This window comes from Gobius niger, assembly GCF_951799975.1.
Source record: "Gobius niger genome assembly, chromosome: 18".
In the NCBI taxonomy this organism is placed as follows: Eukaryota; Metazoa; Chordata; class Actinopteri; order Gobiiformes; family Gobiidae; genus Gobius; species Gobius niger.
In genome coordinates, this window is record NC_136869.1 from 10,176,444 (window position 1) to 10,194,545 (window position 18,102).

General features: G+C 40.1%; 1 protein-coding gene across 3 annotated transcripts in view; it reads left to right on the forward strand.

Annotated features, from left to right (window-relative positions):
- dpp6a (dipeptidyl-peptidase 6a) overlaps positions 1 to 18,102 on the forward strand; it is a 340,283-nt gene that overhangs the window by 83,299 nt on the left and 238,882 nt on the right. Inside the window, exon 1 of one of the 3 annotated variants that reach the window (XM_079576573.1) lies at positions 12,124 to 12,289. The exons of the other annotated variants lie outside the window; for them this stretch is intronic. Within the exon in view, the coding sequence (XP_079432699.1) occupies positions 12,239 to 12,289 (51 nt within the window). The 5' untranslated portion in view covers positions 12,124 to 12,238. Of the gene's footprint in view, positions 1 to 12,123; positions 12,290 to 18,102 lie in introns of those variants that run through there. 3 annotated transcript variants of the gene reach the window in all.

Here is an 18,102-nt window from a genome sequence, read left to right on the forward strand (position 1 = left end):
CAGGCAGATCGTGGCACTAGGATCAGCTTCTGTGCTTTTCAGATTTCTGATCAGCTACTCTTTATTTTATGTAATTTGGCCACATATTCACAGAAAAAGATCAAAATTAGGAAATGGAAAAAAGCGGAGCTCTTATGAAGCATATGATGCGAAGCGCGACATCGTAACGCGGAAATACACAAAGTCATGACTTTTCTTTCACACGTGCTATAACTGTAACAGATGCAACTTAAAACAGACTCTCAGATCCTCCAGAGGCTCCTGGTTAAAGTTCATGAACTTTGTGCAGCCTAGAGTGCGTTCTTTGCACAGTCCAGTCAGGACAAAGCTGCACTGAGCCACAGGCCAGGGGCGAATCAGAGAAGGGGGCTCAGTGAGCAAGGCCCCACATACAAACACACCCCAGCATTAAAAAAAATAAAAATAATAATAATAATCTAATTCTGTCTCAGTCAGAACAGGAAACACAAAATGTCATTTAATATACATGTATTTCAATCTTGTTGAGGAGTAAAACCATTCAATCTAACACAATTATTTAAAAAAAAAAGAAAAAGGCATAAAGTTATAGTTTATTGTGATTAAATAAAACGGTCACATTCTATTTAATCACAATAAAGTACCGCCCCGGGATCTCGCTAATGGTCGGTGCCTTTGTGGCTCTTCACAGGATCAAGGTTGAAAATTTCGGCTCTTGGTCTCCGACTGGTTGGCCACCCCTGCTGTAGAGTGATCGGCAGAATCACCATGTAATACTCTTCCATATCAGAAAATGGCTGCAGGTAGCTCATAGTAGCTCATATAAATAAATATCTTCTTCTTCTTCTTTGAGACAAGAGAATTAGTGATGCATGGATGCGACAGGTGGCGGTGACAGTGGCATTGTGGCTAGTGAAACTATTTGATGTTCCTATTCAAGACACATTTCAACCTGAAAAGAGAAGAAACAGAAACAGAATGACGGTCTGAGTGTTTTATTACCGAACATGAATCATTATTGGGGCTCAGACCCCAGCGGAAAATTGAACGAACAATATGGAATGCATGGCATTGATGAATGACAGCCAGGATCTTCCCCGGAGCCTGGATCTTGGTGGTGGTAGAAGAGACGTGGGTTGGCCAATCGACGACGAGCAGAGCCGAGGAGAAGCCAGACGGAGAAAGGGGTGGAGGAGGGTCGTAGCACGGCTGGGAAACAGCTGAGTGATTGACCAGGGAGCTTAAAAAGGGGATCCTGAGCGATGAGCGGCTGGTGAGGGGACGAGTAGCTGTCGTGAAGGTGCGGCTTGAGCGGGGGCCGTGATTGGATGATTGGAGAGAGCTGCAGGTGATGTGATGAATGAGTGCAACTGGTAGGTCTTCCAGGTTGAATTTGCGCATAAGCTTCATTTTCTGCTGTTGGTGTGCCTCATGATTTTAGCAACGGAAAAAATGTGCCTTGGCTCCAAAAAAGTTGAAAAACACTGATCTAACCCATGGGTACAAGTTATTACAGATTGTTACAGAGCACATTACATTGTACTTGCATCAAGGTACTGTAAAATAAAGTGATACCCAGAACAATAATGTCCATGTATTCCATAAAAGACAATTTATTTTTAATTAGTCTAATTTTTTTGAGCCAAAACAACCAAGCAACTTCCTTTAATGCCGTCCCTGGACAATAGGCCTCCTTGGTCACTAAAGGTATTATGTATTTTTTTGGTATATATACAACTACGAGTTCTTTTTTTTAGGATGGTAGCCTAAGTAGTAGCCTTGCCTACTCTAAACTATGGCAGGATGTTGTTTGCGAGACAATCCCACCTCATCTGTCATGTGTTAGATGTTGGACACACAGATGCAAGCTTCTAGGCTGTTGGCCAAGAGGAGGGGAGCGGCCAGATCAAGGCCAAAAGATCTTGAATGGCTGCACCTGCTGAAAAATACTCACTTGGGACGTAGGGATATACCAGTGGCATTTACAGGCTGGAGTACTGCAGAAGTCGCCAGCTCCTATACCTCCATAAGTCACCATCTGCAGACAGTTAGAGATGTTAAAAGCCCCTCTCCATTTCACCTTTCGTATAAAATAATTGTCAACACTTTTCTCCCCCTACATTTGGACTTGTACCACTGCACCCTGATAGTCTTATTAATAACAATTGCAGAGAAAAAACCACCAGCTCCGGTCCCTCAGACACAGGTTTTATTATGAGCAATGGGGTAATTTGGCCATGGAGCGTGTGGGCGTTCACAGACGACCGTCACTTATCACGGCAGCGCAGAGCCATACGCCGAATGTCAACTTGTTAAAGAGTGCCTGTAATACAAATTTAATTCGAGCTGGATTGAGTTAGGCAAATGGGGAATGGAGCGGCAGTCGTTCAATGTCATAGCGGTTTTTCATGCTTCTGACTTTGACCAATGTAACGGCCGATTAAGTTCACTTCAACTAATAAAGCATTTCGGTATTTTCTTTGTAATTTGGAATCTTTTATTAACAGCACTGACTTGCCTGTAGTAATCAGGAGAACATAGTGGTATAACACTTACTGGTGAGTTTAACTTTCCATGCACAGTGCTTTACCCCAATACTCCTCTTCAGGCATTAGTTGACATTAATTTGACTGAACTTTAGGCCTTTAATGGGGCACAAGTTGCAAGGCCAGCACAGAGACAGATTTATCAACCATTTATTGTACATTTTAAACAATAGCATTAACAGAAGATATTAATTGAAATTGGAGTACGATTTTGATTATTACACTAAACAATTACACAATTAGCATTATTCCCTTAGCATTTCACGTGCCATGGCTCATGCTTTTGCCTGACATAAAAACAAACAGCTCTGTGTGATGATGTCATCAGGCCGCGCTGCTCAGTTTGCTTGTGCAGGTGTGATGGCTGGCCAGCAGGGGGCAGGTGTGAAACAGAGACCTCTCCTTAATCGAGGCATACTTGAAATCATTTGTACTTTTCTGACTGTTCAGAAAACAGAATATATTCAGCATAGTGCTTGATTAGTAAATAAATAAATAATTATGTTTTCAATAATCCAGCCGCCCTACTGGCACCCTTTTGTAAACAACATAAAGTCAGTGCCTTTGTACACATTGTTTAGTTACAAGCATTTAATTTTGGTTTGCTTCATGTGAGTAAGATGGCCTATAAGTTACAAAACACAGCAATATAATACATTTTAAGTGCTCAAAAGTTGTAGGAAGAAGTGTAAATTGTGCCAGCAGACTATCCATTTAATTTTCTTTTTCTTTGAAATTTAGCTGAATATTTTTCCCTGGTTTGACGATTTCTTGTGATGCTTGTTATTCTATTTCATTTAATTGGAATTGGACGCATTATAATCCCTGGAAGATGGAATTCCCCCTATATCTAATTCATTATGTTTTTATTTATTTGCCACTTCACTGGTTTAGTAAATTATGATTGATTATGATTATGATATATACAGACGGTGAAGCCTCGCCGAGGGAGAAGGAAGTATGTTTTGGGAAACAACATTTGTCACTCTTTTTAGCCACTCTTTTTTTTTCTGGTGGAATATAAATGTATTTATCACACACTAATAAAGTCAAGTCTAAATCGGGTTCGTATGGATGATTTTCACAGCAGATTGTTCAGTAGAAGTGAAAAAATGGCAGTTGTGGCTAACGTTAGCATGTAGCACGAATCATCATGTTAGCATTCTCTGTTATTTTATGTAATTATGGGCTGTTGAACCACTTTGCTCCTCCATGACTTTGTATCTTTATTGGGTATAAAACTATATTAATAATTCAGCATTTGTTAAAGTAGTTTTGGAGAATTATAGATTTTACTTTTCCCCCTCAACTGCTTCAAACATGACCATATACATGGGCGATTTCAGAGTTGCCGTCTGTATCTATTGGCATTTTAAAATGAATACTTAATATAAGTTCTATTACAATACCCTGGGCCATTAGATGATATTCCTCTGTCAACAGGTCGGAGTTCCAGCTAATTGTTTTTTTTTAGAGAATCCCCCTCCTGCACACCTTTAGCTCTACCTGGACTCATACTGGTAGACAATATGTTGGAATTGCCTTCAGTGCCTCTTTAAGCCGCAGGGACTTTTTTCATTTTGTCTGCTCACTCCTTGGACTGAACTGGGGGAATTGAAAAGGCAGTGCTCAATAATGGAATAAATGGCTTTGCGGGTTTTGTGGCGGCGAAAGTTGGACTCAGGCGGGCGGTGGTTAACGGCAGCAGCGCATTCTCAAACCTACGACACTTGCCATCGGATTTGTTGGTCAATATGCTGTCTGGACCTGTAGCTACTTTACATAGGGTTTTAAAGTGGACAGAGGTGTCATACATAACTAATGGCTTAAACACATTCATATCACTGTAGGGGTAGGCAAGTTTTCTTAACGGAGGGCCAATTCTTTTCATTGTAAAAAGACCAAGGGCCGAAGCCGCCAATTTTTGGCCAAAGTAAAGCACTAAACTGGAAAAATTACCATCTTAAATGAGATAAAAGACTTAAGATTGCTTGAATAAAGGTTCTTTATGTTGAATTTGAGTCTGTTTGGACTAATCTCAGCTAAAGATACAAATGCTAATGCCAATGGAACTAGCATAAAACCCACTTTGAAATCTGACAAATGAACTTTTAAAAAGATTTGTTTTTCACTTGAAATTATACAATATAATCTGAATTAAGAGAATAATTACTTGTTCCATTGGCGCTAAAATGTTTTATATAATCTAAGACCAGACCAAATCTGCTCAAACTTCAGATTTAATCTCTTACCTCAAGTAGGTTTCTGTCATTTCTTCCTTCAAATTATTATTATTTTTCCAGTGCACTTTCTACAAGTGCCAGAGTTGTACATAATATGACCTAATTGGGTGTATTGACAGTATTTCTCTCCATTTAACCTTGAAAATGTTAAAGTACTTTCTGATCTGTGTCATAATGTTTCTCAAAATCATCTTGAATGGGTTGTGTACATTTGGAGGACAGTTTTATGTTTCATATGAGGCGGAAAGCTGTGTGAATGGAGCAAATGCAGTGCTAGCCCAAGTCTGTTTTTGTAGCTATAAAAATACTACTATTTTGCACAGTTTGTCCCTAAATGCGTCGACTTTGGTGTTTGATGTATTAATTATTTGTTCTAATGTGGAATAATGGAAAACAGGTTAATTAAGCCTACATTCCTACGCGCTCTAAACGCTGACAGAGGAACAAGCTATAAAGCGAGGCATGCTTTGTAGCTTTCTTTGGAGTAGACAAATCAATTTGAATGCTAAAAGGATCAGGTTTTTTTCATCAGTTTATGCTGTGTTTAGCTACATGAACTGCACATGCTCATCTAATAAGGTGTTGATAAAGTGTGATCAGGCCAATCTATGCAGAAGCCCACAGGGAACATGTAGGATGCTCTATTGTAGAAGACATTTGATATGCAATGACAGTTTAATATTACTACAGAGGACCCTAGACACTTATTTTGCACATACATGTCAAGTAGCATTATTGCAAGAGAGTAGAGGAAAATATAATCTCAATCACTTGTTCTTAAACTGTGGTACACGTGCTACTGGTGGTGCCCTGGCTGCTTCAGGTCCTTTGTAGTTCTGTAGACCAGTGTTTCCCAACCAGGGGTACGGGGATCCTTGGGGGTACTCGAGGACCTAGCAGCAGGGGGTACTTGAAACTATTGCAGATGGAAAAAAAGGGGAAACTGAACACTATGTTGACAGGAAAAGCTGTAAAATGTCTAGTTTTGGGAGAATTTTTGCTTCATTTTCAAATCAACATTGCCATTTTACTGACAATTTTCGTTTTTAAGTCATTGCTTTCTAAATAATAGTATAATTAATTAACCAATAATGATATAATAGCATAAAATATAAAATAAATAACATTTATTAATCAATCATATAATGTGGTCGTAAATAATATAATCAATAATATTGTGTCCATTAAAAGTACTTAACTAAAAACAAAAAACAACAAGGAACAAATGTTCAACTTAAGATTGGTGACTCGTTGTTATTGGCAGTGATAGGTATTTGTTTTCTTTCCCTGTCTTGGAACCAGCAGAATGTTGTAACATAAATATTGATGATTGTATAGTCACTGGAATATGATAAAATGACTATATGTCATATCTTCTTTGTGCATAGTTAATGAATGTATCTATTTCTTAAGTACGAAAGGGGGTAGGCTCTAACAAGCTGAAGCTTCTGCCTACTCCTTTTGAGCGTCATATCCACGTTATTTATTTATCTATTTGGCTATTCACCTACGCATGTATCTTTCTTTTGCTGGATTACTCTGCTGAACTCTGTTCCTATGAAGAACTTTGTGGAGCTCAGATGCTCAAATAAAAAAGATGAATTGAATTGAATTAAATAACCTGCAACACCCTTGAGGTAGGGGGTACATGAACTTCGACTGAAAGGTCCAAGGGGTTCCTAGGACAAAAAAGGTTGTGAACCACTGCTATAGACTTTGCTTTATACTGTAGAGAACCAGCTTTATTCCGCCTTATTTTGTCCTCTTTGAATTGAATTGAATATTTTATTTTGAACCATATAAACAACGCTATACAGACAGTGTTCAAGAACAAGTAAAGAGACAAGGGCACATATCGTATCTGTCCAAGATCTTTACCTTTCATACAACGTACTTCTTTTGCCCCTATAATTGGCCAACAAATAAAATAAAATAACATTTTAGCTTGAAAAGGAGTGGGAAAAAACTTATTTACTCCCACCCTCTATTCATATGTTTCAATAATGTGGTTGCTGCTCTGACTTAGTCCTTGGTAGCTTGTAGTAATAAAACAATTAACTTAGATACATGTGTACATGAGATACAACAATGCATTACGGCATACATTAAGTCAACATTCACAAAATGCTACACTTTATAACAAGTGTGTAATCATTCATTTCTATACCCAATATATCACCATGTTAGTATGACTGTTATTATTCATTATAAAATCATCATCATCACAACCTACACAGTATTTATATTGTATATAGTATGTAAATAACCTCTTTGGGGTTAGTACTTGCTTATGTTAGTCACAATAAAGTTCACCATAACCATATACCAGATAAAGTTTCAGGGTTATTTAGGTACAAACTTTGCGAAACTACTGTAAAATGTGCAAACAACAACTCGAGTGAATTCATATAATAACTTACAAATACAAATTGAGTGCCGCACAAAACTTGGTAAACAATTACAGGCAATGTAGCGAGTGCCACCCCGCGTCGTATCCTCCATAACATCTGCTAATGTCGTGTCATGCTTTGACAATTGTTTATTGACCTCGTATTTTCCGAACATTCAAAACCATTTAGTGCCTCAGCCTCTCGGGCATCAACTCGTTCCCAACACTGTTTATTCATTTTAATTTCATCCACAAACACGCAATCCAACAAGGAAATCAATGGCCCAAGTTCATTTGGTTAATTTGCCTTTCGTTTATTGGAATAGAAGTAATCACATGGTCTGCTGCGTTTATAAAGCATATCGTATTTTGAATTCGAGGGGACGTAAATTGGGAGTAAATGGGCTTTTTCTAACTATATCTCTGCAAAATGAAGGGAGGGCGGGGGGAAATTGAAGTGAGTGTGAAAAATGGCTTGTCTGCACCGAGCCAGCGCCAGAGATGGACCAGATGGACCTGCTGAGGCTTTACTGCCGCGCTTTATCAAACGTCTACAGCGAGATTTGTAATGCATTTTGAGCCGGCGTAGCTGTTATGTGGCAATATACTAAAGCGGATAGTGTTTGTCTTCATCGAAAAGACACTCGGCATGGGCTTTGTGCTTCTAATTCCCTTCATTGTGCTTGATTCCGCTGCAGCAACAAAGTCATGCATCTAAATGAAAGTCAAATGAAGCGGAGTGTTTGGTTTTTTGCGCAAACGGGCCAAAGAGAAATGCATTGTTTCATAATGGAAGGCGGTAATAGGGACATTACCTCGAATGGAGAGGCAACACAGCAGAGGCTATGAGTGATTTGTGAGTAAAACTCTGCTCAATTTGTACAATGCAAATAGAGATGAAGACTGATGTTAACCTGTATGTAACTGTATATTACAACGTCACTAAAGTATCAGCCTAATTGTCCTCATTTGTCAGCGCAAGATCACACGCTACCCACTCACTGCTGACTGTAATCGCTTTAAAGTGCATGTAGTTTGTTAAAGCAAAAGAGCAACATCTCCATGGAGACGAGCAGGTGATGCCGTGCTTCCAGGAAAGTTATGAGTCAGGAAAGACTCATAGCACGTGCTGTTTTAGGCTCTAACTTTTTGTGATATAATCGACTTTCTGCACGTTTTTTATTCTTTGGGCCAATGTTGGTCTAGCAAACTTTCAAGGGCAACTTTATTTGGGAGGGAGGAAAAAAAAAGCACCTTTGCCGTTGAGCTATTGATGAACGGCACCACGGAGTTGACAGAAACAATTCACCTCTCTCTTTGTTGTGGTGATGGAGAAAGCACTTAGAGCCGCCACGCTATAGCAGAACGAACTGAACGGATTGAGAAAACTCACAGTCCGAATATAACAAAACAAAATGCTTTTCTTTAAATCAAATCTGTCCGGTCTCACACAGAGGGAGGGCAGAGTGGAAGTGAATGCACGAAGCCATACAAAGAGGGGAACGAGATCAAACGGGCGGCTGACAGGGATCGGCCCATTCGGATGATGGCAGGTTCCATTCTGTGCTAATGAGGGGCCATTCGGACAGAAAAATGTCTGAAATCTTGCACCTGCCCAAGTCTTTTATGGATCTGAGAGTTTGCCAAAAAAGTCCAAGCTTTCAAAGTGATGAAAAGTTTTATAGGTGATATACTGCTGGTCATTATAACCGTGCTAACAGCCCTGTCCAGACAAAGTGGATGGATAAAGTTGGAAGGGAGGCCCACTATTTCTTTATGAATGGATGTGCATCTGATCCTAACTGGGAATCTCATTTATCATTAAAGATCTGGCAGGTTTCCCTTGTTATAGTTGACCAAAATACCTATTTACTTGCCGAATCATGTAGATTATTCTGAAGCTTGATTTTTCGTTCATCAGTAGGTGGAGTTGTGAGTTTTTTTCCCACAACCCTTGAACGCCTCAGCCTCTCCTCCGGTGCTGCTTTGCTTTGTGAGGGAAAAAAAGGAGGAAAAAGACCTGACATCTCCTGGAGATATTGGATTAATAAACAAACGGTCATTTCACGAGGATTTCAGCTGCATCAGAGCAGGTCAGTCAGGTGTTTGTCAGTTCACGATCTTTTTGCAAACTTCCATCATAATGCTAAACTGTTAGCTGCTAACTGTTGCTGCGTCTTCTGCTTCAAACATTTGCAATCTCTTGTTCACGTGTTTGTGTTTACATTATGCGGGGGCATGTGGCAAAACGGGATCGCATAGGGCAGCTTTAAATAAAATACGATGCATAAATGCGTAAGTCTTCTTCCAAAAGCTCTATTTTGATAACCCAAAGCAAAGATACCATTTAGCTGTGGTTTAGAAATATGTTTGGTATATATTCTTTCTCATGTTTTCAATTTTGCGACAATTTAGTTAGCTCATGATTTAGCAACATACAACCTCGATTGTTTCGCAGTGTACCTTTAATTTAGTTACTTCCCTTTTTGGCAGTAAGTCTATACAATGCACACCGTACTTATAATTGGGTGTAACTGTTAGTGCTTGCATTCATTCCATCTTTTAATTGACTACTTTTCCTTCCTCTTCCCCGAACGGGCTTGTAATTTACCTGCACCAATCCTCTCCGTCTTCCCTTTTATTTTGGCTTCACCCCTCCGTTGCCGTAAACGCTGCATAAATTCGGATTGTCCGAGGACGCTGCCCGGACCAATCTTCCCCCCCAGGCGCAGGAGCTGGTGGTAATTTACGAGCTGGATGTGTGGCACGTATATATCCGGACACTTTATTACTGCCATCACACGCGCTGATTAAAGTGATGTGCGGATCGCTGGACAGCAGCAGACATTCTCGTTGGGCCGGGGTACAAAGCATAAACAAAGCACCGTATAAGTTACAACTATCAGCTCGTGAATGTAGATGCTACGAACAGAATCCTCTCTTTACTTTTAGTGCCAGCTTTCCTACAGTATATCCAAAAGTACGCACTCAGTTGTTTTGATTGTATTAAAGATGGACTTACATCAACGAATGGATGGTGCACAATGTGTCAAACGTACTACAGATCCGTTATTACTATGTACATTCTAAACCAAAACCATAGAGGAGGAAAAATACCTGTTCACTCTTTACTATGTGTAGAGGACATGAATAATTTGGTCACATGTCAGGTTGATTAGTTGTGGTGAAATGAATTGTTGTAATTGCTGCAGCTGAAGTACTACCGTACCACTAGCTCATGTCCAAATCCAGACTGAAAAGAGTTCCAATTAGTTGTATAGTCTATACTGAATGTAAGTGTAAGTATTTTACCTGCACTCTTGAAGCACTTTTAATTGCCTTGTGTACAAATCGCGCTCTACAGATGAATAGGGCTTTAAACAATACCAGTAAAAAATGGCTATGGCTTTAGTTTATGGTGTGCTCATTAAGTATTGATAAGCTTTAGTAATCATTTTAGGGTTAGGGTTAAGGTCAGGATTAGGTTAAGGGTTAGCTATCAATAAGTGTATTATTAATGGCCTATAGGTTGGTTGATTTATTTATTTATTTGAGTTATTATTTTACATTATTTACATTACATTGTCACAGAGCAAAAAAATCAAAGGGAGTAGGCCGAAGCAAGAAAGCTTGTTAGGTGCCGCCGCCTACCCCATATTCAAGATTCCAGTCCCCAATAGGGGTGCCTATAATAGTGTCACAAGCAGCATCTTGTGTTCATGAAATAAAAATCATTAATACCTGAGTTATCCAGGAACATAACACTGTCTTACCCAGGGGCGTGCATGTGCCTGTTTGAGTACAAGTTTTTAGTGAATAATAAGTTCTTATCTTAATTCTTTCTTCTTCTTTTTTTCATATATGGGCACACACACATCTATGCGGGTGACTATGACTAAAATGTCCAGATATTTTTTGTCAACTAAAATAAATAAAAAAGAGACTAAAATCATCAAACTTCCACTGATAGTTTGAAAGAGCCTCATTTAATTTAAATTCGCTGCCATCAGTTGTTAAAGTAGTTGAGATATGACTTTTTGTTGTGTTAGGTGATGTTTCTACGATGCGCTATGACTTTTTTCTTGCAGTTTTGTCTCCTCATCTGCCACATCCTTGACGATAACAGACCAAGAATGCCATTGTAACTCCTCAACTTTTCATCCCTTATAGATTCGAAAGGGTAAATGCCTGGCCACATAGTTGTCATTCGCCGTTTACCTCCCGATCCGCCAACTCGCAGCCCTCACAAGCGGCAAGGGGGGGGGAGGCTTATGCTGCGCACACTTTGGTCTGAGACAGGCTTTGATGGAGATGTTTAAAGAGCAAGTCTGTGGCCACGCTGACTGGCAGATGCCTTTCTCTAAAGATTATTCTCCAGGCTGCCCGTTTCGGTTCAGGTGCTGATCCCGCCAAAAAAGGAAAAGAAAGGGGTGGGAAAAAAAAATTCTAGCTTGTTGCAGGGGAAGAGCTTATAGCAGAGGGAGAGAGATAATGCATGGGGGTGTGAGGCAAGCGAGAACGGCAGCGTCTGCAAGTGAGAGTTCTGCACTTATTTGTACGACACAGACCGATAAAGGTGATAAAGAAGTCAATGAGGAAGATCGAGCGGGAAAGTCGGGCAAAAGAAAAAAAAATTGGTTGAGGTGGCAGAAAAGGGGAGAGACGGATCAGGCGTGCGGGGAAAGTCAGGGGGAAGAGAGTGGGGGGGGGGGGGGCGGGGCTGCACACATTTCTCCACAGCCCCATCTTTGTGAATGGATCGGAGCGCATCCCGCCAGATCCGCGCCCGCCATGTGATTGATTGGCTCGAGTCAGCTGACAGCCGAGCCCGAGGAGGAAAGGAAAGGAAAGGGGGAGGTATCTCGACCAAAAAAAAAAAAAAAAAAAAAAAAAGAAAAGCTGAGAGAGAGGGGGGCTTGAGGAAAAAAGGAGGAAGGGGGGGGGGGAAGCACTCAATCCTTGCACTTTAGCTGAGGACGTCCACCGATTCAGTCAGCCACGTTGTGTCCGGGAGACTTTTTTGTGTGTGTGTGTGTGATTTCTGCTCTAAAGAGAAGACAGGGGGGGACCTTACTTCAAACATGTCAATGCTGATCGCCGCCCAGCACATCGACACCACCACGTCCAAAGTGGTAAGAAAAGCTGCACTCGTACCGCCGTCTGCATACTGATAAAGTATCGGGCGAGATTTTTTTATTTTTTTATTTTTTCGCTGTTTTTGGCTGCCGCGAGCGTTTTTGCCTCATCTCTGGTTGATTTAATAGGTGTGTGCGGCTGCCAAAATGCTACTTCACTTTTAATTGAAATCTGTTCTTTCCCTCCCCTTAAAATACTCGCTTTATTGGACGGGCTCGCCTCATTTTGTTCTTGAAAACGTTCATCAACTCGCTCGGTCCAGTGGTTCTCGAAATGTAGAGTTCGGAGTTCCAAAGTTATGACTTATTTTACGATTTGTTAAATGTTTTTTGTCCTGCCTTTTGTTGTGGTAATTGAAGTTGCCATTCAGCCCTGGATATAGTTTTATTCTGCATTATTCCTAAATTAAACCCATATTTTGTCATGGTTACACTAGGGCATAACCCATTGTCACAAGAGGTCTTTTATCTGAAGGATTTGGTTCAATTGCTTTTGGTTTTGTATTAAATCTGATAGAACTGTGATGTGTCTGAGTAAAAACTCCAATCATTTTGTTCCAGACTGTTGAATATTGCTGTTTTCTTCACATTATGCAGCCCCAGTTTAATCTCTTCAATCCATTTGCCCGTTAAGATGACGAAGAGAAGTCATAGATCCCCCCGCCTGCTCTGGACCAGGATTGCGTATGCAGTGACAGGTAGTCCTTCCAGTTGATCGGCTTTTGCTGCTTGTGCCATAACTCCTCCGTGTTTTTCCAAGGCAAACTCAACCAAAATCTCTCTCCCCAGTTATCTCTCATTGTGACACATTTGTTCGTCATTTCAATACTGTACATTTCGCGTCCCGATGTGAACCCCGAGGCGTTGTTGGAGAAGGTGTGTCATATCAGCAGTTTTGGGGGTAATTGTTAGGTTTTTTTTTGTGCTTTGGCTGGCTGGTTTGAGGATGAAAAGTGCTGCCCCAACACACTTGTCAGGGCGCTCAGACAAGTGGGACTTATATGGGCTGCGGAATGGGGGAGCTCCGTGACTTATTGCCGTGCGGAATCAACAGTTTAGTTAAGTTTGACTTTTGTAAATGGAGGACTGGGGCTGAACAGTTTGTGCATTTTTTTTTTTTGTGTGATTGCAATTACAAGAATCATGTGCATTCCAGGACATGTTTGTTAAAGTACGAGCTCCAATATGTATGACCTTGTAGGGACAATTAGGGATGTCAAGATGAACCAGTTTTACAATTACCGCGGTTATAAAAGCTCATGGTGGGTTAATCGTCAGAATTATTGGACCCGCGGTAAATCGCTGTCACGACTCATGAGCCGTGGTGTATTTGTGCCAAACGGTGCAGCTCACACACTGAGTCCAGTGTGAAATCCACCTCATCAAACACATGAAGTCAGCAGCAGGTTCAATAATCCAATGTTCAGAAAGCACATCTTGCATGATGACTGCATAATGTTTCCGAAAGAAGAGTCCCAAAAGCACCATGTGCTGCGTTGTGGTTGCTATGTGCAGTAAAAATCAATCAATCAATCAGCTGGTTGATTTGTTTATTGTTATGAACCGGCTCACAGATATTTGGATGTAGCCAAAGAATACAGCGGAGGTAGAAGGTGACTTAGAGAGAGAAGCGAAGTCCCGTCCTCAGTTGACAGATCCTTTTTATCGTCATTTTGCTCGCCTCTGCACAGGAGTGACCGCCTACCAATGAGTCAGTTGTTGTGGCCATGTGTTTGTACATTATCTGTATTTCCCATTATGTGCATAATAGCTATGGTGATGACCATCTTCTATCAGCTTATCTCTCACTGACATGTTCTGTGCAAGCAACGCATTGAGTCAGAAGCTTGTTCAGATTAAATTCAATCTGGACATTGGGAATTATTTTGTAATTATAATGAAATCATGAGACAGATCAGAATGGGAATATCTTATAGAATATCTTCTGAAAACATTCCCACCAATTTGCCTCCTCAAGATATGACCAATAATAATATAAAGATAAAGGATGACAAAGGATAAATGTGTAATTGCCATAGCGTTTCGCATATCGTTATCGCGATATAATCTTTTGATATCATTGTAATTTTTTATTTATTACAATGGAAACGATATAATGATAATATAATATATAATATAATAATAATATAATATATAGAGCAGCATTAAAAACAGTGTAGGACACAGGGACAGGTGCTTAAAAAGATCATATTCGTGAGGAAATTTTTAAAAAAAAGAATGAAATATCTTTGCATTAATCTTGCCAATAGGCTGGAATTTTGAAGTAATTGTTGTCAATTATATCGTCAAATTCATCGTTATCGTGATATTTCTTTCTCATATCGTGATAGAGATTTTTTGCCATTTCGCCCTGACCTAAAACAACCCTTAAATAAATAAATACAAAGATGTCTTGTTTCTTTTAGACAGTGCTGTAAAGGTTCTGAGAAATGCTTTGTCATTCTTTTCCTTGAATAATCATTAAAATATGTTTCCTCACAATATATAATCCTGACTCAAAAATGTTGAATTGTGGCATCCCGAGGGAAAATGTAGTACTTTGCAGAGGACATTTTGTTACTCAATGATCATAATGAAACAAGAGAAAATTGCAATATTCAATCATTCTGTTTCATTTTGTAAAACACAACACACAACACAAATAATACAAAATCAGGACCAAAACACAGCGATAATGGAACCCAATTAGGAAGATCATGACTAAAACAAAACTTTAGTCCATTTGTGTTAAGTTGCAACGCATTTTTGTTGTATGCGGTGTTTGCAAAAATGTTGAAGACCTCAGTGATTGTGGCTATGATATAACTGTCATTTACATTTCAATAACCTTAAATCATCCGTATTGTGCAGCCCTAAATGTGATAATTCAAATCTTACTTTCAGTCAGATCTTTCAGGCCAGTGGAAAACCTACTGAATGCATTTGGATGTCGAAAGCGCTGCCATCCGTGCAATGCTTTTAAATTGCATTATGTCTTGTATAGAAGCAGCACATACAGACACGCTTTGGGGAAATTCAAAGCTCTTGTCAAAACAAGTTAATTGGCTAATGCGTTTCTTTGTTGACGACTATAGGAGCCAGTGAGTAACATTTACATTCAGCTTCTTCCCGCTGAATAACCCCCCTATTGTGGGATAAGGCCACCAATTTGTGAAGGATGTGCTTAATGCGGTGTTTAATGCTGTAATCGTCCTGCAGAATAAGGATTTACTTCTGTCCATTGGGGGGGGGGGGGGAGCCTAGTTCATTTAACTGATTAACTCACGGGATTCATTATCGGCGGGAGGTGGAGATTACTTTAAAAAGCCATACGACAAAGGGCAATCTGGAACAGCGGGGATATAGTGTGCGGTGTATAGCGTTGTGTTTAATGGATAAAGCGAAGATGGTGCTGCAGTCAACACCGCACAAGGACAGGCATGATCAAGCTACAGAGGGTTCAAGGAAATAGGAAAAAAAACATGCTTTATGGCAATTCAAGGTCATAACGACTGTGCAACATGGAGTTATATGTAACCAGGTGTCTATAGGAGCGCTTGCTAAGTCATAGGAAAAAAGTTCTCAATGGGTGAAGTTGAAGTTCCATAAAAAATCCATATGATTTCTAAAGCTAAAGAGGATTCAACTTTTTGTTTTCCTGTTATGGACTTTCCAGCCCCAACAGATGCAGACGGCATCTCTGGAATCGCCCATATATGGTAATGTTTGAAAACGGTTAAGGGGGAAAACAATTTGGAGAAAAATCTAAACTTTCTCTAATTATTCCAAAACTACTTCAACAAATGCAGAATTATGAATATAGTTTTCTACTAAATAAAGATACAAAGACATGGAGAGGAGCAAAGTGGTTCAACAGCCCATAAATACATAAAAAACAGAGAATGCTAACATGATGCTACATGTTTGCGTCGTGCTAGTGCTAACGGCTAGCTAGCGCGAGCTACAACTGCCGTTTTTTTACTTCTACTTAACAATCTGCTGTGAGAAAATATCCATATGGGCCCGATTTACACTTGACTTTATTTATGTGATAAATAAGTTCATATTCCACCAGAAAATGGCTAAAAAGAGTGGAAAATTGTGTTTCTCTAAAGATTCTATTTTCCCCCTCGGTGAAGCCACGCCCCCTTTTATGACGAGATGCCGTCTGTATCTATAGCAGTGGTTCTAAACATGTTAAGGTGCATTCCAAACATTAAGTCATTGGCCTGCATAAGTGTTTTGGATTCGCTGACAGACCGAATGGGTAATGTCTCTTTAACATATCTCACAGCATACCAGTGCAAACACATGATGTGCTGAGTTGAGCTTTTTTTTTTTACCACCTACTTTCCAACACAGACCGTATTTTGAACACGGTTTTTCATTCCCATTCTGTATAATGCTGCTTCTCGAGCTGACACTTGTCCCTATACTCCCCTGCGCAACTTATCAGCATTTCATCAGCCCATCCCCGCCAGCGCATCTGAATAGCAAGGTCCACCGGTGCTTCTTTCTATTCATACGTTTTAAAAGCCCGCGGTCAGCCTTTTAAAACTTGTCTTTGGGTTTCTTTTGCGACGCCGCGGCCGATCCGAAACGAGGCTCCTTCCATAACCTCCCCAGGCAGACATTGCTGTTAAGACGTGTCATTTCCCCGCTAATGTGGCTAATTCAGATCGCTGTCTGGCATTAAAATGGTTTCCACCTCATGAGCTATTATAGCTGATGGAGAACGTCCTCAGTGGAAGTAGCAGCCATGCTTCAAGAACAAAGGGAGTGGGGGGTAGGACTCCTTCGCAATCTGTTTTTGTCTTTTCACTTTCACATATCATGCACTGTCTACTTTTTGTGAGCTTTTAACCAGGTTATTAGCCTCATCAAACATACCTAGAGTGGTGTTGCATTAATTAAGTATTAGGTAAGTAAGTAAGTAAAGTTAAGTTTGATGTTTAATCAATCTCCCTCCTCCGCTCTCAAAAATGTTCTGATCTGCGGTCGCTGCAGTTGGTCAGGTCTAGGTTCAGTAGCACTATGTGCCTAAAGAAGGAGATCAGCTGACGACCTGGACATCCTGTATAATCAGGTTATTCAGTCAATGGATTTATTCTTCCCTGATGGCACGGGCATAGACCAAGATGACCATGCCAGGATTCATCAAGCTCAGATTGTGAAAGAGGGGTTCAGGGAGCATGAGAATTAATTTTCAGTGTCCCTATTGAGAATCTTTACTCTACAGTCTGGTAAGTCTATAGTTACTGTAGTACATCCCAGACAACTACATCTATGGTACCTATCATGGTATCTAAAATGGTACTTCACAGTTAGTTACAGTGATACATATTGTACACTGCATATGTGGTAAATATAATGTCACTACTATGGTAAGTACCCAAAAGGTACTAGTAAGCATTAAGTAAGTTACAGGGAAAGCTCCAGAACTTGCAGTGGTGAATACTTGCTGTACTTTCAGCGGTACTTATGTTGGCCATCATCTGCCCAAGGACAGAGCCTGTAACTACCAGTAAAGTAACCAATAGTTACCTAGTATAATATAGTATAATTCACAGAATTCTCTGGTTGTCTGTGGATGAATGACAAGGCTGCTGTGTAGTACTACAACTAAGACAAGTCAATGCAACCAACTGTGAAGTACAATTTTAGGTACAATAGATGTACCACTGTAGAGGATGTACAGTAACTACATAGACTTACCGGGCCTTATGTAAAGTATTACCGAGAATCTTTACTATGTGCTGGAGAAAGTTTTGCACAGAGGACCGAGGTCACACATCATCAAGACAAGATCT